Source organism: Cygnus olor, chromosome 15 (genome assembly GCF_009769625.2).
Source record: "Cygnus olor isolate bCygOlo1 chromosome 15, bCygOlo1.pri.v2, whole genome shotgun sequence".
NCBI lineage: Eukaryota > Metazoa > Chordata > Aves > Anseriformes > Anatidae > Cygnus > Cygnus olor.
In genome coordinates this window covers 4,173,858-4,198,585 of record NC_049183.1, presented here as the reverse complement: position 1 = coordinate 4,198,585, position 24,728 = coordinate 4,173,858, and the positions used below count along the sequence as shown (strand labels likewise).

General features: G+C 47.9%; 1 protein-coding gene and 1 long non-coding RNA gene across 3 annotated transcripts in view; one reads left to right on the top strand and one right to left on the bottom strand.

Annotated features, from left to right (window-relative positions):
- Window positions 1–860: 860 nt before the first annotated feature.
- Window positions 861–4,102, bottom strand: LOC121078680. Its single transcript, XR_005824690.1, has 3 exons — window positions 3,761–4,102; window positions 3,045–3,183; window positions 861–1,903 (listed from the first exon to the last, which is right to left on the bottom strand). It is a non-coding gene; the product is annotated as an uncharacterized LOC121078680 (long non-coding RNA).
- Window positions 4,103–10,909: 6,807 nt separating this feature from the next.
- CARHSP1 (calcium regulated heat stable protein 1) overlaps window positions 10,910–24,728 on the top strand; it is a 34,739-nt gene continuing 20,920 nt past the window's right edge. The window contains exon 1 of one of the 2 annotated variants that reach the window (XM_040575107.1): window positions 10,910–10,993. Coding sequence is in view for 1 of the 2 variants with exons in the window: in XM_040575106.1 (XP_040431040.1) it covers window positions 14,214–14,304 (91 nt within the window). In the remaining variant the exon portion in view is untranslated. Of the gene's footprint in view, window positions 10,994–14,198; window positions 14,305–24,728 lie in introns of those variants that run through there. The other variant, XM_040575106.1, reaches the window with a different exon arrangement.

Here is a 24,728-nt window from a genome sequence, read left to right as displayed (position 1 = left end):
GGATGTGAAGGGCAACTAGAAAAGCTTCTACAAGTACATAAACAATAAAAGGAAGATGAGGGAAAATGTGGGCCAGCTGCTGAATGGCAGACCTGGTGAGAAAGGACATAAGAGGCTGAGGTTCTGAGTGCCTGCCTTGCCTCAGTCTTTACCAGTAAGACTGGTTTTCAGGAATCCCATGCCCCTGAGACCCGAGGGAAAGCCTCTCCTCACAGGACTTGTGTTCCAGGCCCTTCGCCAGCTTCGTAGCCGTTCTCTGGACACACTCGAGGGCCTCGATGTCCTTCTTGTAGTGAGGGGCCCAAAACTGAACACAGCGCTCGAGGTGCGGCCTCACCAGAGCAGAGTACAGGGGGACGATCACCTCCCTGGCCCTGCTGGCTGCACTACTCCTGACACAAGCCAGGATAACATTGGCTTTCTTGGCCACCTGGGCACACTGCTGGCTCACATTCAGGTGAGTGTCGACCAACACCCCCAGATCCTTTTCCTCTGCACAGCTTTCCAGCCTCTGTCCCTCAAGCCTGTAGCGCTGCATGGCGTTGTGGCCAAAGTGCAGGACCCGGCACTTAGCCGTGTTGAACCTCATCTCATTGGCCTCTGCCCATCGACCCATCCTGTCCAGGTCCCTCTGCAGGGCCTTCGACCCTCCTGCAGATGGATACTTTCCCCCCAACTTGGTGTCATCTGCAAACTTACTGAGGGTGCACTCAGTTTCCTCATCCAAATCATCAATAATATACATAAATACCTGCTGGGAGGCAGTGAAGAAGGAGGCACCAGAGTCTTCTCAGGCCATGAGGCAGTGTGCAGCGCAAAAAAAAAAAAAAAAGAAATTCCATCTGAACACAAGGAACTATAGGAACAGGTTGCCCAGCAGTAGTAGAGTCTCCGTCTGTGGGAATACTCAGTTTAAGAAAATTTTGCTTTAATGTGTGGATTTATCTTGTTACCACCACTTAAGACCGGATGTTGTCAGTGGCTAAACTGCCATCAGTCTACCAGCATTTATATTAAATGCAACTTAAAGAGAACTTTTTCTCTTAAGAATTTATTTAAGGCATTCATTTCAGCATTTCTTATATTTGGCTATGCGAAAGTTTACTTCATTCTTGAAGCATCCTTTGTGCTTTTGTAAACACTTTGCAAGTGTTTGAGTTTTGCGTGGTGAAAAGGGTAATTGGCTGAGTAAAACAGCCCTTAGCATTCGTAAGAGCACCCTGGTTTAAAGGACAGAATTTTGGATCAAAACCTTTTATGTTTTTGTGGGCAAATGAATAGGCACTGCTTGTGGAAGCATTGCTGTAAGGTAAAATGCAATTAAGCTATGCTTGTGTACAAAACCTAATCCCTTTGATTTACCTGGTCTTCTACCTCCTGCCTAAAGAATAATGATGGTGTTACTTGGGATATCTAATTTGTAAATGATGCGTGCTAACGCAGAGCAGTAAGTAAAACAGGCCTTTCAAGGTACCTGGTTTAGCAAGTTCTGATATACAGAGCCTAATGGCTCGAGATCAAGCTTCAGCTGTTATTTACTTATGTAGTGTAGTTCTCAAGGTGCCCAGTGGAGGTCTCTATACGCTGGCTGTGTACCAATGCCTAGGAACCACGTGGCAGCCATGTTTCGTTTGTGTGCCGGATACAAGAAAGTGGAAACGTTCTGTTTCAGTACGTAGTTTCCTCCGTGACTCCCTTTAAAGATAGGCAGACTAAAAGTCTGCTTTAAAGCTGAAGTGATTAGTGATGTGTCTGGCAGCTATTATTGTCCTCAGACTGCTCAGGTTCAGTTGACAGAGCCCTTGTTTCTCCTTTCATCATCAAGGAGCGGTGTGGTATCTGCGGGCTCTCTGTCGTCCTGCTCCACAGGTGCTCCCTTTCTTGTTCTGTTCAGTGTCCCACCCTAGAAATTCAGAGAAGGAATTAGTGATGAAAAGTATATTGTTCTTCCTGTACACGCGTTGTGGTTTAACCTGGCAGGCAGCTAAGCAGCACACGGCTGTTTGCTTCACACGCACCCGATCTCCCCCAGTGCAGTGGGATGGGGGAAAGAATTGGGGGGGGAGGGTGTATAAAATCTCATGGGTTGAGATAAAGACGGTTTAATAGGACAGAAAAGGAAGGGGAATAATAGTAATGATAATAACAAAATGTACAAAGCAAGTGATGCACAATGCATCACCAACTGCTGACCGATGTCCCTCCTGTCCCTGAGCAGTGGTCCCTCCCCACTCTGGCCAGCCCCCCAAGTAATCGTTCACCATGACGCCAGATGGTGTGGAATACCCCTTTGGCCAGTTGGGGTCAGCTGTCCTGGGGCTGTCCCCTCCCAGCTCCTGCTGCACCCCCAGCCTGCCCGCTGGCAGGGCGATGTGAGAACCTGAGAAGTCCTTGGCTTGGTGTAAGCACTGCTCCGCAACAACTAAAACATCAGTGTGTTATCAATATTCTTCTCATCCTAAATCCCAAACACAGCACCATAGCAGGTACTAGGAGGACAATTTACTCTATCCCAGCCAACCCAGGCCAACGTGTATCACAACTAGGGTGAGGCCCTTACCCTCACCTTTCAAAGAATCTCAGCCACAAATAGCTTGATACTAGGTCAGACTAATATGCACTGCAGCACTATCTTAGTAGATAATCCTTTTTATGCAGTCCCATTTTTGTGCAGGGGGAATTACTTATACATGCACCTAAGAGCTATGGCACCAATAAAAGCAAGTTGATGATGCAAAGCTATTCTTTGCCTTTTATCATGCTTCCCTGTTTCTTGTCCACAACATTGAGGCTAACAGAAACAACGATACATGCAATAGTGTTTGCCAACATAAAGATCGTCATCTGTTGCCAGCGCCACAGGGGGATCTTTAATTCACTAGAAAAGGCCAAAACAAGATGGAACAACTAGTCACTTGAAGACATTTAAGGCACCTCTATAGTTTCTTGCAACATCAGGTTGCAAAGACGCTGATTTATGTTTGTAGTATTCCACTAACACACTGTTAATGCCCTTGCTTGCAGTGGGGGGGGAGCATTCTCACCTGGACTTTGTTCCTAGAATGTGTCCAACAATAAGATTTGAAAAACCAATTCCAAGCATCTGAACAGAAGTTGCAAGCCCATAGCTGTCCCTGAAGTTGCTTGAGGGACCACAAGAGGTATGGATGACCACATACTAGCCTGGTAGGAATGATGAAAGGAAGAATTAAGTAAGTGTTATTGAAAGGTGTTAAATGGCCATCAGTCTTAAGAGGACTTATTCTTACTAAACAAACACCTATGCTTTATCTTCAAAAAAAATCTGCTATATATCCCTCCTAGCCAACGGCAGGTTCTAGACTGTTATCCCTCCTTTTCAAGCAGAGCTTGAGACAGCCTGGACAACGCATGTAGTCTGAAACCGGAATAACACGACTGGATTGCTGAAGGGGAGTTAGACCTGATGACTTAGCTCATAAGACTCTAAAAAGATTCAGGTGGTACATACGGTTGAAAAACTACTGGGAAAAGTAAAAATAGTTTAATGCTTCATGCTACATCAAATGGTCCCTGACTGTGCTTTGAGTTTAGTTCCACATTGATTCATTGCTGGGCATTTGTTACTAACCTAGGTCTGCAGGTCTTGGGAGCCAATGACTTTAAACCGTAGCTGTTAAACCTGCTCCTCAGCACACAAAAGCCGTGATATATGCCAGCCGGGATGTGGAAGGATCACAGCACAAAACACTCAACAAAAGCAGTGGAGTTGTGAACTTACAGCAGCAAAGGAGTAAGTTACCCCCAACCAGGTGGTAGATACCAGTGGAGGAACAGATGTAAATGCCAGGAGAGCAAAGACTGGCAAGGGTGAATGCCGCACAGCTAACAGCAAAGATGCCTCTCAGCCCAACATAGTCCTGGTAAAAGAAACAAAGAGAAAGCCTCTTGCAAGGGATCCTTACTTCCCACAGATACTAGTGCTCCCTTTGAAATGAGCAGCTGAGCAAAGCGGGCTGGCGTGAGTGGCAGTAGTGTAATTTTCTAGCTACTGAAAATAGCCCTAGCTATTTCCTAGCTCATGAGTTGGGACAAACCCTTACCAGAGAATCAGTGTTAAGCATTCATGTGAAACGGTAGGTTTTAATAAAGGGGGGAAGAAAAACACACCATTCTACAGTTAGAGAAATAAGGAAGAGTTTGACAAAATGTGGGCTGACTATGTGCAGGTTGTCCTTCCCCATTTAATTGCAAATCTTATCCCGATCCTTGCTTTTCCAGTCTCAGACTTCTCAAAATGTGCAGCCATTTCCCAGTGTTTGGTGATACCACAGCAGAATTAAGGATCAGAGGGTTACATATACGCAGGTTAACATTATTTCTCACAATTTAATTCAAACTGAAGCACATCTTGCAGGCTGCAAGGAATTAAAGGACGGCTTGTCCAGCAACAACAGGCTAAATTCTGGTTGGGGGAGTTATAACAGACATTTGAAAAAATTAGGAAAAAGTACTTCTGTTTCTGGGTATTCACAATTAATATGTCAACTGCTGCAGAGAGAACGAGGGAGCTGTCGTACACTGCCCCAGCAATATCAGCGGCATCCTGCTGAGTGTAACCAGAATATTTATCTTGGATAAACTTGCTAAAAAAATAAAATGAATGGAAGAAAAAAGTTAAATAACTAGGATTCTTGATCTGGTTATTTTGATGGAAGGTAAGTCTGAGCACAAATATATGGATAGAAAGGGTTTTAATTAGAGGACTTGTAAGCAACTTTGATACAGTCTGGATAGTAGTTCCAAGCATTGGTTGGTTTGTTTCTATTGTCTTTTCAATTGGTGCACAGCACAGGGAAGCTGGTAGCTTAAAGCACTACTTTCAGGACTTTTCTGCAAGCAAAGAGTAAAACTGCAGGTGAAGGTTTTGCTTATGTTCAATTATGTCAGCACAGCTCACAGGAAAAATTTTGTAGTCACCTGTCCAAAACATGGCTGTTTTTTGTTTTGTTTTGGTTTTTTAGCATTTCTCTTTGAAGAGACAGTAACCATTCTCAATCCACGAGTGAAAATGCTGAGGGGCAGGAAAATATTTTAAAATAATCTGTCAGCAAAGATCAGCATTTAAATTGAACGTCTATGTAAGAACCAAGATTTCCCCCACAGCCTCTTAGCATCTTTAAGAAGATCTCTAGTTAAAGCAGAAATTATATAAACCAGGTTTTGTTTCATTTTTAGGAAGTCAGCCTTTCACCTTCTTTAGGGACACATTAAAATGGCATAAAATCTTACTCAAATTCTTTACAGAATTTAGTCACAACAGCTTTGAGAGACTAGTTTATTTAGAGATTCTGTACCTCCTTAAACCTAGTTTGGGCTTTGCGTCGTTACTTACTATTAGTAATAATTAGCCTTTATAGCTTGTGCTGTCATCAAAGTATGAAACAACACTGTCCCCTGAAGTTTTACGGCAACAGAATTCACCAAGCAGGAGTGGCCTTGAAACCATTATTTTCCAACAGGGAAGCAGCAGAGCGTATTTTGCCAGAAGAGATGCTTGAAACATGACTTAGTGCCTTGACTTTTGCTGCGCAACAGAGTGCAAGGAGGCAGAATTGCAAAAATGAGGATTCTGTTTTCAGATGTAACTGTTTTCAGTTAAAATGAGAAGGCAACTCACAGGAAGTCCATCTCATCAAGGCCTTGATTATTCTTGCCCTCTTGAATTTCTTTGTTTTACTATTAATAACTTAATTTTACATTTGCTACAACAGCTGATAACATTTCTTCATTCTGCTCTAAGGAACCTGCTTTGGCAGGGGGGTTGGACCCGATGATCTTTTGAGGTCCCTTCCAACCCCTACAATTCTGTGATTCTGTGATTCCTCACCCATTCAGGGTGGCTTACTATACCTCACTAATGAAATACTACCAAAATAATTTTCATGTTTTTTACTACAGGCCTTTGCTAGCATAAAAGTTCACAATTATTACGTGATAGAAGCTGCATCATCCACATTTTACAAATAGGAATAAAGTTGCAAAATGACAGTCTGAAGCAGAACCACAGGACAGAAACAGGAGTCCTCATTTAGTTGAACAGGTTGCTTGTTTGTCTCAAGCAACTGAAGGTATTAAAAAGGAAGTCTCCAAGACTTGCATTCGGATGCAAAGGTTTCCTCACTTCCAGACCCAGGCTGCTGAAAACAGCTTTGTTCCAAGCACTGCAGACAACAGGCTGGAACTGCAGGACAGAACTGCCTGAGGCCTGTGAAGCCAAAGCCTCACCCATCTCTAAATGTAGTCTGCTACACTAGCACAAAGGTGAGATGTCTCTGAACTGTTTTTTAATTAAAGTGTTTCTTCCCCTTCTCCCAAATCCTTCTGTTCCTCCTGTAGCAGTGTTCCGAGCTTAATATATTGAATGAATCATTTCCCTTTAAGTTATTTTTGCCTTACTTCAGAAGCCTCCCTCATCTCAGATTGTCTTTGAAGGGGAAAAAAGGTCAAAGAACCCTCATGTTCTTTAACTAAGTGTTAAAAATATGTTTCTCTGCATTTCATGAGTGGAAGGAAAAACCATATTATCCCCATATTTCCCAGTCAACTAAAAATCAAGGGGTCTGCAGGGCTCAGATAGGCTTGTGTCAGTCAGTGGGAATATGGCCATAGAACAATACCTGGCATCTGCCACAAAGGGGAAGATCCCATTGTAGAAGAACATGATGGTGAGAACCAGGAGCCAGTAGCGAAGGGGAAGTTGCCTGATGTCCTGAATCCTCTGCGAAGAAAAGATGTGCCCTTGCTCAACAGGAAATAGTCTTCTACTTCACATTAATGTCACTTTCTGTAAGCCTTCTAAGGCATTCCGCTGCTCATAACATAATCTTTCTTTAGAAGGAGAACCTGAAGACATGCTAGGCAAGGGAAAAAAATATCCAAATACAGAGTCGATGGATATGCCTTCCTACCAAGCTGCTCACTAATGACTTCTGTACTGGTACAGAGTCTCTCCCTTCCCAGTAAAGATGATTGAATTTCACCTACATGCAAATCATGGGCAGAGGAGCCCGGGAATGTTTTAGTTCAAGAAAAGGAAGAATGACTGTAAGAAGATAAGTCTGCCAGAGGCCAGCTCATGCCATCTCTCACTATTTACCATGTAAAGAGGTAAGCGATACCTGTTTGGTAGGGTTTGGGCACACCTTCCAGGAGTATAAAATGGGAGGCGGTTACAACCCAGGGCCAACTTACTTGAAAGCTGACTTACTCCTTGTCCATGGCGTAGTGTCCCAAGTTTGGCTGTGAGGATTGGTTTGGGACTCATCTCTCATCATGCTATTAAAAATGCCCTGGATACGATAACTAAATTTGGGGGCTAAATCCTTCGCGTGAAGGAAAGGTGGAAAGATGTTTGGCTAAGTTCTTGTTGAGAAGGTTACGTTAGTGCTATGCTGCGTTATTGATGATCAAACGACAGTTTGGGCCTTTGTTTTCATCATTTCAAATATGTAAAGCATTTGCAAGTTTATTTTTATCTGTAATTAGCATTACCTGAATTCTAAATCCTAACCATGGAAGGAGATTTATGTATCTTTAAGAACATTTTGTTTCCCTGATCCTGCTGCTATGATTTATCTGAGAATAGGAAAGATGTCCTCAATTCCTACGCTTTGCAAACTGAATAGAAGCAATCTAAAGCATGATTCAAAGTTACAGATGATTAAGATAGTGAGAGCATATAATAACTTGTCAGATACTGGCTATGAAAAAATGGATCTTATAAAATAGAATGACTCTATCCAGTTGTAGAGTAAACAGCTTTAAATGAAAGGTGGATTGCATACTTTGAGTTTGGCACGTTGCTGTTGCATTGCTCAATTTCCAGTTGGCATTGTGACTGGACATGAGACCATAAAGTGCAACAGAGCACTCTGGACACATCTGAACACTCATATCTTAAAGGAGTTAAGGGTATTTCTCCTGCTATTATTCTCTGCTACAATCTAATCTAATCGTTGAAAGCCTGCTTCTTATTTCCAGGCAGAATTCATTCATGTCCAGCCTACACTATTTGTGCTTGTGCCAACCATATCTTGTAGATGAAGTAGTGCCAAAAATCGGTCCAGAAGCAGGAACTGGGAATCAGGATTGCCTTTGTGGTGTGTGAGCTGTTCCAGACTAACTTATGGTTTTCTAATAGTGGTGGACAGCATTTACCTTATGTTGAGCACCAGCACCCACCTAATCATTGAAGACCTGTTCAAGCCACCTCATCCTTGCCGCTGTGCATGGACGTATTTCACCCACCGCTACTAATGAATCACATTAGCTGATACATTTCCCCCCTACACACTCATTTCCTTGTCTCAAATTGTGTAAGTAATTGCATTAAATGAATGAAAAGTGGTATAATGATGCTATGCTATCAAGAAATCCTTCTGTTTTTTCCCTGTCAGGATTGCGGAGGGGAGTGCTCAGTCCCTGCAAGAGCCCAGAGCCATGTCTCAGTAAGCAGGGGACCAGGCAGCAGGAAAGGAGAGATGCAGGAGAGCCCTGTAGCTCTGGACCACCACCTGTCCTCCTTCCAACTGTGAACCAGTGAGGCCTTGCTGGGCCACGCTGACAGCGGTGGCCTTGGGCAGGGTTCCCAGTCCTGCTCGTGTCCTGGGGAAGGAGCCAACGCTGCCCTGCTGCCCGCTCCACGCCAGCAACGGAGAGAGCAAGGTAGGCATGTGAGCTGAAGATGATTAACTGGTCATGATTTAATTGTTCTGGGGGAAAGAAAAAGGGGAGGGAGGCAGCTCAGAGTTCAGGGGGATGCTGGAACCTCTCTGTTTCCAGCAGCTGGTGGAAAAAGCAGCAGGCAAAATCACATTTCCTCACTGTGACGCACGTACACACACGCACATGGAGTCCCCGATACCCAGAATCCAATATTAAAAACCAGCCTCATGACTGTGGACATACATTGTTGCATTATCTCCCACATGTTGTGCACATATGTTTGGGAAGAGTATAGAGAGGGGAAAGGAAGAGGGACAACTCAGAAATTTTGAGGAAAGCATGGGTTTAATCCCAGCCCATGTGCCTGGAGGAATTGCTCTGAACAGTGCTCACTTACGTAATGCTTTCCCTTCAACCTCCTCCACCTATAAAAAAAAAATCAGTCTGGCCACACAAAGCAAAACAGAAAAGATTTACAGGAATACAATTAATATTTTAAGCAAGAGAAGTCATCAGTCCCATCACTGTTTATCTTCCAAAGGGATAAGAACACAGAGAGGTAAGATATTTAAGATACATAGAGGTAAGACGACCTCGTGGTTGACCTAGAATGCTGATGACTTCATGTTGTGCAGTTTCCCCTAGACCCCTAAGATAAAACACTGGCTACTCTGTTAGGGGACTTTTGCTTATTTCTGCACTCCCCCCCCAAAAAAAAAAAAAAAAAAAGAAAAAAAAGAAGCCCTGTCACTATTTGTTTATGGCAGTTTGCCACAAGTTGCACATTGCTGTTTCTTATTTGATTATGGTTGGCTAAAAGACTGTATACTTCTGCCTTCTGTAAATCTTACCTTTGTAATGATACAAGTACATGCTTTGTCTGGTATATATAAATGGAGAACAACAACAGCAATAATTCAGTGCCTAAGCTATCTTCTTGAAACCATGCTCTAAAGTATTGTGGCTTATTATCAGCTAGGAAAATTGTGCGCAAATAGAAGCACGGCTAAAACTTGTTCCAGGATTCTATCCCTTAAGCCAGCCAGCCAAGAAAACAGATTGGATGGTGCTTTTGGCTCGGTTAAGATGGTGAGGTGACTGGTGAGAAATCATGTGTATAATAGCTCTGTATAATTTGCAGGTTCCACAAGAATCTATGTTAATTTGGGGCATAAGTGGGTGCACCTTGTTTTGTTTGAAATGATCTTTTGAGGGTCATGAGTAGTACCTTTAGCCCAGCTTCTTGCACTCTGAAACTGGTACTGGTCCCTGATGACAACACTGGATGAAGACAGCTGCTTCTCTGATGTAGCATCATTCAGTCATTCTTGTATTCCTAGGAAAGTCTGTGACGATTAACTGAGAATTTGTCCTCGTAACTATCCTGTATTGTCTCATCGGTTGTCTTGCTGCAGCTTCTGCTTCGGGCCCTACTCTGACAGATTACACAGCTCTGGTTCATGCAGACGTCAAACGTGTCCAAATGATTGTACTGCAGTGCACATGCAGGTGCTTTCTCATCAGCTGGCACCACAGCTAAGTTCCTCATCCTTCTTACTGCAAAATCGAGGAAGATTTACCAGGATTATTCTTCTGGAAAGTCATCGGGTTTTACCAACCTCTCTGACCAGATCAGCCTTTCTTTAGCACAATTTTCATAACTTCATGGAATGGTTTGGGTTGGAAGGGGCCTTAAGGACTATCAATTTCCAGCCCCTGCCATGGGCAGGGACACCTCTCACCAGATGAGGGTGCCCAAACCCCATCCAGCCCGGCCTTGGGCGCTGCCAGGGACGGGGCACCCACAGCTCCTCTGGGCAGCCTGGGCCAGGGCCTCGCCGCCCTCGTGGCGAAACGTTTCTTCCGACAGGCCCTGGTAACAAGTCTCTCCCCAACTTCCTTACAAGCCCCCTTTACATAACGAAAGGCTACGACAGGGTTTCCCTGAGCGTTCTCTTCTCCAGCCTGAGCAGCTCTCTCAGCTTTTCTTCTCTCACCTCACTAGTGACTTTTCATTCTTTTCACAAACACGCTCAAGGCCAAGCGTGCTCTTCTGGGCTGTCACCAGGCGAAAACTCCGCCGGTGCGGTGCGCGCCCTCCGGGCGAACAAAACCCGGTCAGCAAAGCCACCGAGGCGCCAAAAGCGAGGCCGCCCCGGAGCTCCCCGTCAGGAGCGGGGCGGAGCGGGGTGCGGGCCCTGCCCACCCGCCTCATAGCGCGGGGCCCGCCGCGGCCGCCCCAGCGCCGCCCGCCCGCCGCGGCCGTGCCGAGCCCGTCGTGCCCGAGGTGAGGGGCGGCGGGGGTCTGCCGCGGCCGCCTGAGGGAAGGAGGGAGGAAGGGAGTGGGGCCCCCCGGGGGCTCGGCGCCCCCCTGCTGCCCCACGGAGAGGTGGTGCCCGGGTGGCTGCGGGGAGGGGGGCGGATGGCGCGGGTGTGTTTGGCTCGAGGTGTGAGGGCCGGTTTGGCGTCGTGTGCGTAGGCGCCCGCCGGGTTTGTGCGGAGGACCCGGGGGTGTGCCGTTGGTACGCTCAGGGCTGCGCGTTGTACAGATCGCCGGAGAGGCGAAGCGTGCCGAATTTCTCTGGGAGGGAAGATCGGGCAGCACCGGGTGCTGAGGGGACCCCGCAGAACTTCGCCCAGAGCCGGGAGCGGTGTGGTGGCTGCCGTGCGCTGCTCGCTGCCAGCCAGCGCCTCTCCAGTAACCCCGGGGAGCGAAGCCTCATCTCGGGTTCCGCCTGGGTGCGGGACGTGCGTGCGTGTCGCTTCTTGCTCTCAAGGAGAAGCCTCTGAGCTTCACTTTTGGATTTGTGCCTCCGAGTTTGGCTGTTAGGGAGGGGATCTGAAGTTCTTTCGGGCGCTGTTTTTGCTGGAACTGCAGAGCTACTTCTGAGAAACGTTTGCAAAACCTTCAGCGGTGCCAGCTTTGATTTCCTGGAGAGCCTGAGAAAATTTTAAAGCTGCTTTGACGTGATGCTGCAGCTGATTATTTTTTGAGAGGCTTGAGTTGCTTTTTTTTTTTTTTGACTGTGTTTTTAAGCTCACCTTCTGGTTTTTGTACTGCATGACAAACGTACCTTGTTCCCTTCAGCTGGGCGCTCTGAGGACGGCCAGTCCTGTGTCTGAGTTTGGCTGTAGCCGCAGGGGACTTGTGCTTCCACATAGTGGCTCAGCGCCGAGCTAACTCTAAAGAGGCTGTGCTAACATGTGGCAAGGATAACTTTCAAACAAACAAAAAAAACCAGGTATTCATATACGAAGACTTGATGCATTTACAAAAAATTGAGCGTGCCAAAGGAAACGTAGGAAAGACGTCACGGTCCTCTGGCGTTGGGTGTATTTTCACATGCTGCGTGAGGGAGCAAACGGAGACAAAACGCGGCTCTTGCAGGAGCAGCGCTGGGGCTGGAGCTGGCCCTGCTGCCCCCATGTGCGTTAGGGCACCCACGTGTGACATGAGCAACCTGTGACACGAGCAACCACGCTGCTGTGTCACTTCTGTCCCTGCACGTCCTGTGCACCTGCTTCTGGCCACAGCCACCCCCTCACCGCCCCGGGTGTCACTCACTGTAGCTTGCCCGCGGGTGCATTTATTTCCAGTAGCAACATCCTCTCCTTTACTTGCATGCACATACGTGCCGAAATATGTGCACGCAAATAATTTGAAAGCAGCCTGATAAAGCGAGGTAATGCTGACTTCTGTCTCCTCTTATGGCTGCTCGTCTCCGTGCTCAGCACGGTCCCCAGGCGCATGTTGCTGGTGGCTGAGTGCTGAGAGGTGAGGGGAACCTGGAGGGCAGAGGTGCGTGATGTTGGAAGAACCGGTGGATGTAATTTCTAAGTGTGAATTAGAAGGGCTAAACCACAGTGGTCAAGTTACCGCTACAGTGTGATAATGCGTGTGTGAAAATGGGGGTATGGCAGTATTCTTTTTCAGGAACATAAGTGAGAAAGGAGAAGCCGGCCGGCAGGCTGGTCGTGGCTGGCATGGGGGAAAGTTGTTGTTGATTGCACTTTTCATCTGTATTTGACCTATATTTCTGCCAGGAACCATTTTTGGATTACTGCCCGTGGGATAGACTCGGCAGGGAGTGATGGTAGCTGCTTAAAACACGAAGGAGGGAAGACTGTTGAGGACCCAACGTTAGCAAAATACGATGAGGTTGAACCAGTTCAAATCTACATTGACAGATACTCTGGGTATTGGTGGCAAGAGCTGATGACTAGTCTGCCCCTCATCTGGGAGGTTTCTGAGAGAGTCTGGGGACAGGTATTTAGTGTGGAAAAGTGCAAAATCTGTCACCTTCCTCCTGATGTAAGCGAGTCCTGTGTGTGGTGGTCACGGCCCTGCCCTGGGGCCAGGAGCTGCCTTCACCTGGGGCTGCTGGGCAGTGGGGCTGGGAGCAGGGCTCTGTGCTGCTGAGGGCTGGCAACCTCTGGTGAGGAGAAAAACAATGAAATATTCTGCCTTTTTTTTTCTCTCTCCTCCCTGTGCAATTTAAAAAACAGAAAACAAAACCCCCAAAATAACAAACACACAGATCTTGCTTCTAGCAACAGGTTGTAGCGGAGAACCAAACCAAAATGTATCAGCTTGAAACATTGGAGAGAGATGAGAGATAAAAAGTGGCGATATGGGTTTGCATGATGTGTTACTCCACAGCATAGCTCAGATAAAATGGAAAATAGGAAGCGTTCATCTGAATGCTTTCCCTTTTCTCTCAGAGCAGGGTAGACATAGTTGTTTTGCTTCTGTCTGTCTCAGTCTAGTATTGTCTTTCCATCATGTCCAAGGCAGCCCCCTCGACAGATCAGTAATCTTAATTTCCTCTGCCTCCTGACCAGCTTGTTTCCGTTCTTGCTGTTTGTCCGGGCTGTCTCCGGGGGCTGCAGAGGGGAATTCGGAGCTGAGTGAAGCAGCTACGCCTTGCACTGCTTTCTGCTCTTTCAGTTGTGTAATTTTGTTCCTCTGAGCCGCCCTCTGCTAGCGAGGAGGTGGGTTCAGGATTCTTCCCTTATCATTGTTCCCAAGAGGCGTGTGTATATACCTTGTGTCATGTAGCTCAGGTTAGGAGGAAGAGCACTGAAGGAGGCGATGAGCAGTGCCTGTGCAGCTAACAAAGACGCTGCTGTGCACAGCGGCGTTCAACGCTCCCTGCTGCAGCGTGGCTTCTTGCACAGCCTCCCCTTCCTGAGAACAAACAGCTGCCTCTTACGTGGAGCAGGGTTTTCTGTAAACAAGCGTGAGCGAGATCACTTGGAGGAAGACTTTGCTTTTTCCCCACTCAGCTGGTTACTAAGAAAAAAAATGCTAAGGGCCAGGAGCTGCAGAGCTGGAAGCGCTCCGTCACGTGGTGGCATCTCGGAGCACCGGCTCAGCTTTGGTGTCGGCTGCGAGGTGCAGCTGGGAGAGGAACTGAACTGATGCGTTCCCTCTCTCTACGTGGCACAGAAAGGCACTTACTTGGCTTTCGTTTTTGTTATTTGTAGGCCATGTGGAATACATTAAAATGATGCTTCCGTTTGCTCTGCCCCAGGGAAGCTGTAAAACACCATGCAAGTCAAGCCGCATCTTCTCTGGTTTGGCCATAGGGCTTACGGGTAAATGGGGCGTGGGTTCTGCCCTGGGAGCCTGACCTCACGCTAATGGACAGGGCTTAAACAGCCTGAAAAACCCCATCCCCCTTCTGCTTTTATTTCAGTGGTTCTTCCGATGCTATAGTCCTACTGTCTGATTTCAGAGGTTTGCTCGTTCTTTATTTGCACTGGCCTGAGGCTGTTGCACTGCTGCTTTTCTCATTGGGTCAATTTAAGATACAGATAAATAATAAAGTAACATGAGACATCCTTTTTAACAACTGATTGAGTTTCTGGGGAGTAGTGACAGTAGTGTTAAGAGGTTGCTGCATTATGGATGCAATTTGGAAACTGAGTAGTAGCCTCAGTAGGGAAATGGACATAAAATTTGTGACCCATTATCCACAGCGTGTTAGGCTCCTTAGTCTCATCTAACGCTCACCGTGAATTCTGCCTTCCTCCAGGGAGGAGCTGGAGGTAGGGTGAAGGTCTCAAACGCTGTTTAAATACCAGGGTGTTTCAAGGACAGTAAATGTGAGTGTGGCCTTTGGGTTCCTGTGGGGCGGTTACGGTGATAATTCTGCCCGGTGCCCTGCGGGCAGGCATTTCACGTGGCAGCTGGGTCTGGGCAGGTCAGCTTGGGACTGAGCTGCAGCCTGCCTTTGAAAGGTGACCAGATATTGGAGGCGAAAAGGCACTGAGAAAACGAAATAACCTGCAGTTGTTTTATGTACACCTCTGGGTGGCTTTCCACTGAGAGCGGTGCGGTGGAGAAGGGCTCTATTACAGCTGTCTGGAAAAAGCACGGAAGGCTGTGTGCGCCGCGTTGCGTGGCCGTGTTCCTTCCCGCGATGGCTCTGTGCCCGATCTGATCACAGAATGCTCTGTGCAAGACGGAGGAAAGCAGAGAACCTTGACCCAGCGCTTTCCCTTGAATATTAAACCGCGCTGATCCTTTGCCATGCCTCATGGGCAGCAGCCGACTGGAGGCGGCGGGGCATTAAGAGCTAAGGCCGATCCCAAGAAAAAAGCCAAGTCCGTGCTGCTGCTACTTAGGGTGGGACCTCGTGGGCTGCCCACCCGGTTGACTGCTGGGGTAAGGAGCAGGTAGGCTGCAGCAGCCCCAGGCTCCCCGATGCCCACCTTGCCTTCCCAGCCCTGCTGCTAGGCAGGCCGGGTGGGCTGCCCGTGCGCTGAGGGGCGGCGCTGCCCTCGGGGGCTGCCACCATTGCTCTCCCCAGGCTTTTGAATTCTTTGCCACGTGCGGTTTCAAAGGCTGTCCAGACACAGTAGTCTGTCCGGGAAATAGTCATTAAATCTTGCCTTTCTAGCTGGGGGGAGGAGTTTTGTTTTGATGTTGGTGCACATTTAACGTCTGCTTTGCATTGCACAGCCAGTCAAGTTGACCAAGGCACTCTAGCAATAGGGACTAGATTGTTTTATGAGCTCCTGCCCTCTTGGTGGTTGTTTGGTGGCTTTCTCTGCGTGATACAATTTGAGAAAGCCGGTCAAGGGCATTTGCTTTTTTTTCGGTTACGTCAGCTGCTCGATTAGAATAAACCACAGTCATGATTGCAACTTCTTGACAATTACTTGAAAGAGGAAATGTAACTGCTTAAAAAAAAAAAAAAGCCACGACGCAAGAGAATGTCCTGTTTACAGAACTTATACCTGTTGCTGCAGAGTAAACAAATGATCTGGGCTTTTTTCACCCAGCCCACAAGGCAGGGACGTGCCCAGCCTGCCAGCTTTCTGCGGATGGCAGCCCAGAGAGCCAAACTCTGCTGGGCTTTGTAGATCGTGACTTTGTTTCCTTCAGTAATTGGAGGAAATCTAACAACCAGGATTGTGAAATGTGGCAATTGCCTTTTCAAGGAGCCTCTTCCTGATAGAGACTGGTAGGAGTAGTTCTTAAAGTTTTTCATGTGTTGGGTTTTTCTTTTTTACCAGTAGAGGAAAGAGTGAATAGAGCAAATATTTGTATTTGCTTTCTGCTCTATGGTGTTATGGGAAGTATGTCTGAAAAGTGATCTTATGTCTGAAAAGTTTCTAATAAATATGCATGTTTTTTCCATGCAGAGGGGCTGCCTTTGCAAGGTCCTTCCCTATTCCAAGGACCTTGGCAGGGTCCTAAAAATTACTCTCCCAGACATTTAGAACAAAGGTTCTAGAGGATAAATATTAACTTCTTGTATATCCGTGCAACTCCATTGTCTGCTGCTTATTTTTTTCTCCCCCTTATTTTATTTTTTCCCAGTGCAAAATTTAGGTCAGAAAGGTCCCTCCCGGGGATGTGAGATACGATGCGATGTCTTTTACCCACAGCAGCAGGAGCTTCAGGAGAGGAAGCTTGCTGCTGGAGCCAACCGGGGCTGCATCTGGCAGAGCTGCCGCACAGCCGTTGCCGGCAGCATCCCAGCGTTACGGTGTTGTCATGCTGCTGCCTGCGTTTTCACACACTGACCTCTCCCACCCTTCCGTCTCTTTGTCTTTTCTGCAGCCAAACTTGTCCTGGAAATCCTCCCAGAGGGGTGAAATGAGAAGCAAAGTAGCGCAGAGCTGTCTTGGTGTTTACCGCAGCCCCGTTGGGAGAGAAGTTTTTTGCTGAACACTCATGAGCCTGATCTAACAGGGATCTGGGATCTAGTTAGATTTGTTCTTAAACTTCTGGTGTGGTGGGGCTGCAGTGCTGCCTCCTTCACTGGCACAGATCCTGAGGATCAGCTTTCTCCCTGCTGATGTGGACTTGTGCAGCCCAGGATCCCTTGGCCACCAAGACCAGGGTGAAGCCACCAGACATGCGTGCTCATGGTTTCCCAGTGTCGTGATGTGGCTTGTTCCGGACTTGTGGCTTGCTCTCAAGGCAGGCAGATGTGCGAGCTTACCTGAGGTTTCCTATATTTGTAACATCAGGTTTCATGCAAAATGTTGGTCTAGACAAAATAACGCACTGTTATGCATTTCCCTGCCTTTGTTTCCTCACCGATCTCAAACATCTCTTGGATGTTGCTGGGTTCCAGGTTTGCTGCAGTCCTTCACGCACGGTGTTAAACACCCATGGGCAGGAGGAGCTGCACCCAGCACTGTGCACGGGGCTGCTGTAGAACAGAGCACCCCTGCAGCCCTTTTCTGCTGGCTGCAAGTGTGACTCCTGCCTGCTTTCCAAAGGAAGGGCTGTGGGTCCCTGCCTCAGGACAGGGTGCGCTGGGCTGCAGGTCGTGGACGTACAAAAAGATTTTCCCCGAGAGCCCCGTTGGCATGTCCTGTGCTGTGTATGCCGTAGGTTGCTTACGGCTGGGCTGCTCGCCCTGCACTCTGGGTGTGCATGGAAGGCAGGAGCAAGGCTTGCTTCTGGGCTTCAGCTGTCCCTGTCTGGGCAGCCAGCCATCTGTCTGAGCCCCCCTGCTTGCCTGCACCCTGCCCGCGCTACCAAAGGGGACAAGGATGGGAGATCTTCCCATTGCAACCTGTTCTCAAGTGACCCCAAAGCAGGGAGTCAACTCTCCTGCAGTAATCTGTGGGCTGTTCCCAACCTGCTCAGTGCGTGTGGTTTTCTAGGTTTGGCTGGTTTATTGGCTTCTCCCACCCGCTCTGGTGCAGCCACCCTGGCACCGCGTTAGCAGGTCTGGTTACTCCGCTGTCACTGGCGTGTGGGGCTGCACGCGTGGGGGAGATTGCTATCTGCTCCCAGTGAGCAAACTGGGAAAAATTGGCTTCTCAAGGGCATGTAGCTGCTGGCATGTGGCCGAACAGGTGAGCCGAATCAAAAGAGTTTTTCATAAAGGCACCCCCAGCAATTGTCCTGTGCAGTGTTCACTCTGCTTGTCTGCCCGTTCCCTCTGTGCTTGCATTGAAGTACACACGGCTCTTTGGGATAATAACTGCTTCAATACAGGGGCTAGCACGATTTTCTATTAAACTTGTTCTTTTGTATGGATTTTCATCTTCACACCTGACGAACATACATGTCAGCATTTGCCTGCTTTTTGTGACTGTATCAGTTGATGTTTTTTAATTTTTTATTTTTTTTTACCTTCCCTGAAAAGCATGTGCTGCCTGTTCCCTTGCTTTGTCTCGTTAGCTTTTGAGCATTAGCTCAGTAGGCATAAATAACACTTCCAGCATCTGTGATTCTGGACAGCTCTGTCCTGTTCCGTACATTTCCAGCACATCACCGGAGCTGTGGCTCTCAAAATCAGAGCGTGGTAAATAGTTTCGTTGGTGCGTAAGTAGACATGAAATCCACATGCCTGTGCTGGCTCTGCGATTTTGCAGGCTGTATAACACAATGCCATCCCCTTTGTCATTTAACTGGCTCTGAATGCAGAGAGTGGATGTGCTGAGCAAGAAAAACTAGTTTTTGCACGCATGGTAATCAGAGTGAAAGCAATGAAACTTCTGGAGGTCCATTTTCTCATTAGTCAGATAACGATGATACGTTACCTACAGGAGACCAACTGGACTACGGACTACTGGTATTACAAGACTTTTCTGAGACTGAAGAGATTTCTTTTTCTTTTTTCTCCCCCCTAGAAATCTAAAGGGTGTTATCAGCTGTGTTTCCCGAACTGTTGGCCAAAGGGATGTGGCAGAGGATTTGTGTAGGTCCCGAAGGGTTCAAGGTGTTTATTGAAGTGGCTGCTTTCCTGAGGCAGTTTGGGAGGTTGTGAGCCGTGGGTGTGTGCTGTGGCTATATGACTACTAATGCAATCACAGATTTGATTACACCACATAGGCACTACCTGTTTGGCAGAGCTGTGGACCACAAAGATCTATCGAAAGCAGCAGCTCGCTGTGAGGCTGGTTGTGCTGCCCAGACAGAGCTGAGGAGAGGTCTAATTAGACATAAGGTAAAATGAAAATGGTTTCTGTTTTGCAAGTGGTTTGTTATGTATTTTTAAAGAAAAATAAGATTTGTGGAGTGTGTATATCTCTGTAGTGCTTGTCTTGTAGATTGTAATTAAATGAGCTGAGACAATTTCAGCCTGAGAGTCAAGAAGTAAGCATTAAGTGCTTCATCAGTGTTATAAAGTTACCTCCTGGTGGAGCGTGCGTAGGCCTCATGCTTGTGAGCAGCATTCCCTGACCCAGAGCGTGAAGATCCGTGGCCTTGATCTACTTCTCAGCAAATAGCGTGGGACTCCTGGCAGGGAGTTTCGGGGTCTTGCAGCAGGCACCTCGGCAGCGGGCGTGCTGCACCTCGCTGCTGCTGCCCGGAGAGACGGCGGCCTGAGAAGGGAGGTCCTGGGAAGGGCTCAGCAGCAGCAAAGCCTTGCTGCGGCCCAGAAGCAGGCTGGGGAGGCACAGCACGGCTGTCCTCTGGCAGGGGACAGCAAGGGAGCATTACTTCTCTGGCTGGTAAGTTGGTTTGCAAGAAGTCTGTTTTCTCATTCCTCTCCAGCCTGGAGCGAGAACAGCTCCGGGCTCGAGCCAGGCGCCACAGTTGGGTGTCATCAGCTGGATGGACCTCTTGGGCTCGTGCAGGTTTTTGTGTCCAGAAGTCTGTTGGGACGTGGCTAGTCCTAGTGCCGCTGCTGCAAAGCGCTGTTACAGGAGCTGAGGCAGTGAGGACGCCGAGGTGTGCCTCAGGGTCATGTTGCAAAGCACTCTCGGACCTGGGGGAGATTCACACCAGCCATTCCCCACTCCTGCTCCGAGCTGGATGCACCAGATCATCCCTTTCTCTTGAGCGTTGAACTTTTTAAGCCTTTCCTGGTGTTTTCTGACCTTCTAATTTTCTTTTTACTTGTGCTCTGATTGTTCCATGTTCACAAAACTGTTAGTTGAGTGGGAACAAGCTACCGTGAAGCGTGAGCGTTTTGGAGGGGAGCAGGGTTCCTGTTCTGTTACCAGCCTGCGCCTTTAACCTGCTGTGTTCGCAAAGAAGCGTAGGGTTGTGAGGCGGTGGGACTGGAGGGTGATAACAGAAAACAGAGACAGGCCTGGCAAAAAGGAGTCTGGGGTCTGTGGCTGCCTTGAGGTGTTAGTGTGAGGACTGAGTTATTTGTGAGTGGTTTCTTACTCTATGCCCTACAACTTGCCTCTTGCTGTAATGCTGGCAGATGAAATATCCTCAGAGGAGTATTTTTTTCCTTTGGCAATACTTGTATGCCTCGTAAACTTCCATGGTTATAGATCTCTCTAATGTGATCTGTTTTTTTCCTGTTGAAAATGTTGATTGGGGAGAAAACAGTGAACTAATTGTTCTCAGAAACACTTGAGCCACATAAATATTTCAGGGGATTTCAGTAGCCTTAAAAGGCTCAAAGTTGCACATTAACAAACTTACCCATAATCGTGGTTGAAGTTTTGTGATGTGAGAGAAGGCCGAGAAAGGAGAACTTCTCAGAAGTACCGAAGGATTTACATATGTATAACCAGTCTTTACGACAGCCTGACATTGCGTAAGGCCATTTGCCTTGTAGATGAGTGCTAAGTTGCTCAGACACTTCTAAGAGAGATTACTCATGTTTTGGTATAAATATTTTCTGCCAAAATGAAATAAATCTTGGAATAAACTCGCATGGGACCTGCTGGGTGGAAGTAATGGCAGGAACAAAGCTTCAGACTTGCAGAAGCACTGCAGGAAGAGCTGAGCTGCAGAGCTCAAGAGCAAGCGCTGGAAGGGACAGCTTGTCCCCTGTTCAGCCATATATTGTACTTCATCTGGGAAGTGCATGAGCTCAGTATGCTTGATGCCTGTTTAGCAAGAATAGGATGAGATGTATTAAATGTTGCCTCTGCTATCCAAGAACAAAGTTCTCAGCCTTGGTTAACTGAGGTGTGATGGAGGGGGCAAGAGTCCAGTGTGCGAGCAGCACGATGGTACTTTGCTGGAGACCCTGAAACGTTGAATAGATAATAGCTGGTTTTGGTCCACACAAAACCAGCTAAATCATTGATGAGCGGATTCTTTAGAAATATTTAATACTAGTAGGGTTTATTGTCTAAGGAGAAGTAATGGCAACCATTCAAGTGTCAAATCAGGGGGGTGATTTAGAAATCCTAAGATGTTTTAAAAAGCCATAAGGCAGTATGGTTGTAGTATCTTTGGTAGTTGGAAGTTTAAAAGTGGGGGGAGAAGAACAGAAAGAAGCTTGTAGCCCCTTCTTCTGTCTGTCTCTCCCATTTGTGACACTTCTGGTTGAAAATTTAAGGCTTGATTTATGAATAAGCCTGCACCCTTCCCTGCATGCTCCTCTGAGTTAATGCCTCTCTTGTCTGTTGCGTATTATGCCTTTCCCTTCCGTTTCCTTTTCTTACCGTATTTGCTAATCTGTCTTCTGAGCTCTGTTCTTAACGTCTTTGTAAGAGGAGCTACCCTTCACTATCCACTAAATGGAGATGTTTATTTCCTGTGATAGTTGAGCTGTGGGGCTCTTTGCCACAGGATACTGTGGGTGCTAAAAGACTGTGTGAGCTCAGGAGGGGTCTGAAAAAATTGATAGGATGTTATTAAATACCACTGTGTCACCTTCAGTTTAGCATTTGTTTAGGCTGTACACCATGGGATGCTGGAAACATGTTGAGGGTAAGTACCCTGTGTGCTCACCTTATGCTTTGACCTAGGCAGCCACAAGTGTCAGAGTGAAAATCTTCTTGATGTTCCCTCATGTGACTGCAGTCTCTTTGTGATCTCTCTTCATGTTTACCTTCCCTTTATTACAGCCTGTGTGAGACACCTGAAGGCTAACTTCTGCCTGGATAAACCAACTCGTACTGTTGGTATACTCGTGTCACGTACTTGGCTCCAGGAGAAGAGTGGCTGGAGCAGAGCTTTGGGTGTTGATGCATGTGCTGCTCCTCTTGGTCTGGCAGTGATTTAGCAAGTATCTGGGCAGTGCTGTGACACGGCATCACTGCACTGCTGCAGAAACCAGTGGGTTTGTAGGCTGGCGGTTCACACAAAACAGTTGGCAGGCTGAAGGCGAGGCAAGATGCCGGAAGTCGCCCTGGGCTTGTGCTGGCTCAGCGTCACGGTTTGGTAGTCCAGGAGTGGTGATTTATGACCTGCCAGCAGTTGTGCCTCGGACTGGCTGGGGTCTGCTCCTTTGGCTTCCCCAGCAGCATGCAGGTGGGCGTTACACCTTGTCCCCACCGTGGTGGCTCCCACCTGGTGCTACCACGTTTGGCTGGTGAGAGGCTGTGGTGTCCTTCCCAGGTGCAGGCAGCCTGCAGGCAATGCAGGGGCAGGTGCACACGTCTGCCCCCCAGACGTATTTCAGGCACAGCGCTCTGTAACCTGGGGATTTGCATGAGCGGATTTGCATGAGCAAGGGAGTGAAGCCGCATACACAGCCTTCAGACTTACCATGGGTTTGGATGCCACTTCAGAAAAGGTTGCGTCGCCACTGCGTGATGCAGCTGAGCAATGGAGGTGCCAGTGCTCACCCCACAGGAGTGGCTTTCTGTGTGCAGGACAGGCTCACGCTGTGCAGACAGCGGCTCAGCCCCTTCCAGCCTTAGCTTGGCAATGCCAGGGGCCTGTTCTTTGCAGCGCTGCAGCATTTTCCCCAGCCGATGAGGCAGGGATTCTCAGAGCCGCTGGGGCAGTACTTGCTGTGTTCATGCTTTTCTTGTACTGTTCTCGTGGCCTTGTACCTGCAGCTGTGATAGCACAGGTATGATGAGTGCCGGTGAGATTTGCCCTTCTTCCTGCTGTCCCTGCCTTGTCTTGGACAATTTGGTTGTACTACAGCAAAGCAAAGTTATTAGCACTGCAGGTAACAGTTATTTAAATACTTACCATTAGCCAATAATGTGTGTGTGCAGACACTAAAGTCAGTGGGCAGCACTCGCTCCTGATCAGCACGCACCAATTAGCATGAATAGTAACAACCAGAAGGGAGGTGGAGCAGATTCCAACAAGAAGTGCATGTTACTGGGGGAAAAGCGTGGCATAAAATGTCATCTTTGTCTTCGTCCTTGCCACCAGCTGCACTGGGGAGAGCTCCTAGAGCAGGATGCTCATCCAGGACCTGTCGTTGCTCTTCGGAGCTGGCCGTGAGCCAGGGAAAATTTTCCATCCCCCCACTTCAGTATCTTGTTAATTTGTGCGCTCTCCCTTCGAGCAAATCTTAGTGAGTGCTGTCACCAGTGGCAGCTGACACACTCCAGCTGGGTGCAGCTTCCTGCATGTGCTTGCAGGTGAAGGACCCTGGCTGTCTGTGTGCTGGGCAGTTGGGAGCAAGAAGTTTAAGCAGTATCGATCACAGCAAGTACTGGCTTTCCAGCAAGAGAGGATCTTGATTCCCCAGTACGTTTGATAGAATGACACAAGGGGTATCACTATGTAGCCTTCTTTATAACCATAAACCAGTTGAAACATGTACTTAATCCAACTATCCACTCCGTTCCTTAACCAAAAGGCATTTTTTTCAGAAGTATATCTGGCTGCTTACATGAACAGTGGAAAACGGTGACCTGTAAGAAGTCCTCCTCTGTACTTCATGGGCTGCTGCTGACATGGTTCCCCTGCCACCACTTTCTTTGGTCTGGGCTGTGTGGGGCTGCTTTGTGCTGCCCCACCAGCGCTGCTCCAGGACTCAGCGAGTCCTGAGGAGCACGAGGGCAGCCACGGCGTTTGGGGAAAAGGTGCCGGCTGTTGGGACTGACCGTGAATAGCTTTTGCTGCTTAAACTCAACCCTGTTCTAATCCAAACTAATCTGCATGCGTAGATGAGCACTAGGAATTTTCCTTGTTGTATTTTGGTTACCTCATAATTAGGCTTTCATTGGACGTGGGGACAGTTGGGCAATGTCCTGGCTTCTCTTAACTGCCAGATCATCACAGTGGACGCACTCCCGCAGCCTGCTGAAACCATAATGTTTATACCATACTCCTCTGTGTTGACACATCACACGCGTGTTGCAACTGCTCTGAGTTTGTGTTAATTGAAATGCCAGTATTAATTGTGGAAAGTTGGTCATATGCTAACTAAGCTGGAAAGGGAAGCTTTCTGAACCAGCTGTTTCATAATTGCGTGTGTTTTGTAAGTGCTGAACTCTGTGACGCAGGAGGATCGCGGTGATGCTCTGCGGTGGGGGGATCCTCCCGGGCGCTGGGGTCTGAGTTTGTCAGGAGCTGCTTTGGCAAGAAACTGCAGGTGGAAGCAGCACGGTGGTCTGGTGCTGCCGGGGGGTCGGGGTCAGGTGCCTGGGAGAGGTGCCAGAGCGCCGGGTACGGCTTTAGAAGAATTAGGGGCACCACTGGAAGCTCAGTGCCCTCAGTCCCTCACATTCATCAGAGCAAGGTAACGGGAGGAGCAGTGTCCGAGTGCCTCTGCTCTTTCAGTGGATGAAGGCAAGGGATGCGCTGCTTGGGAAGCATGCTCTGGAGCAGGATCGGTCTCTGAAGTATTGCTTGTGTTGTGATGCCTGTTGTGTGAAAAGGAAACTGTTCATAGACAGGTTGCCTGGAGTCTGTCACCCTGTCCTATCCATTCTGG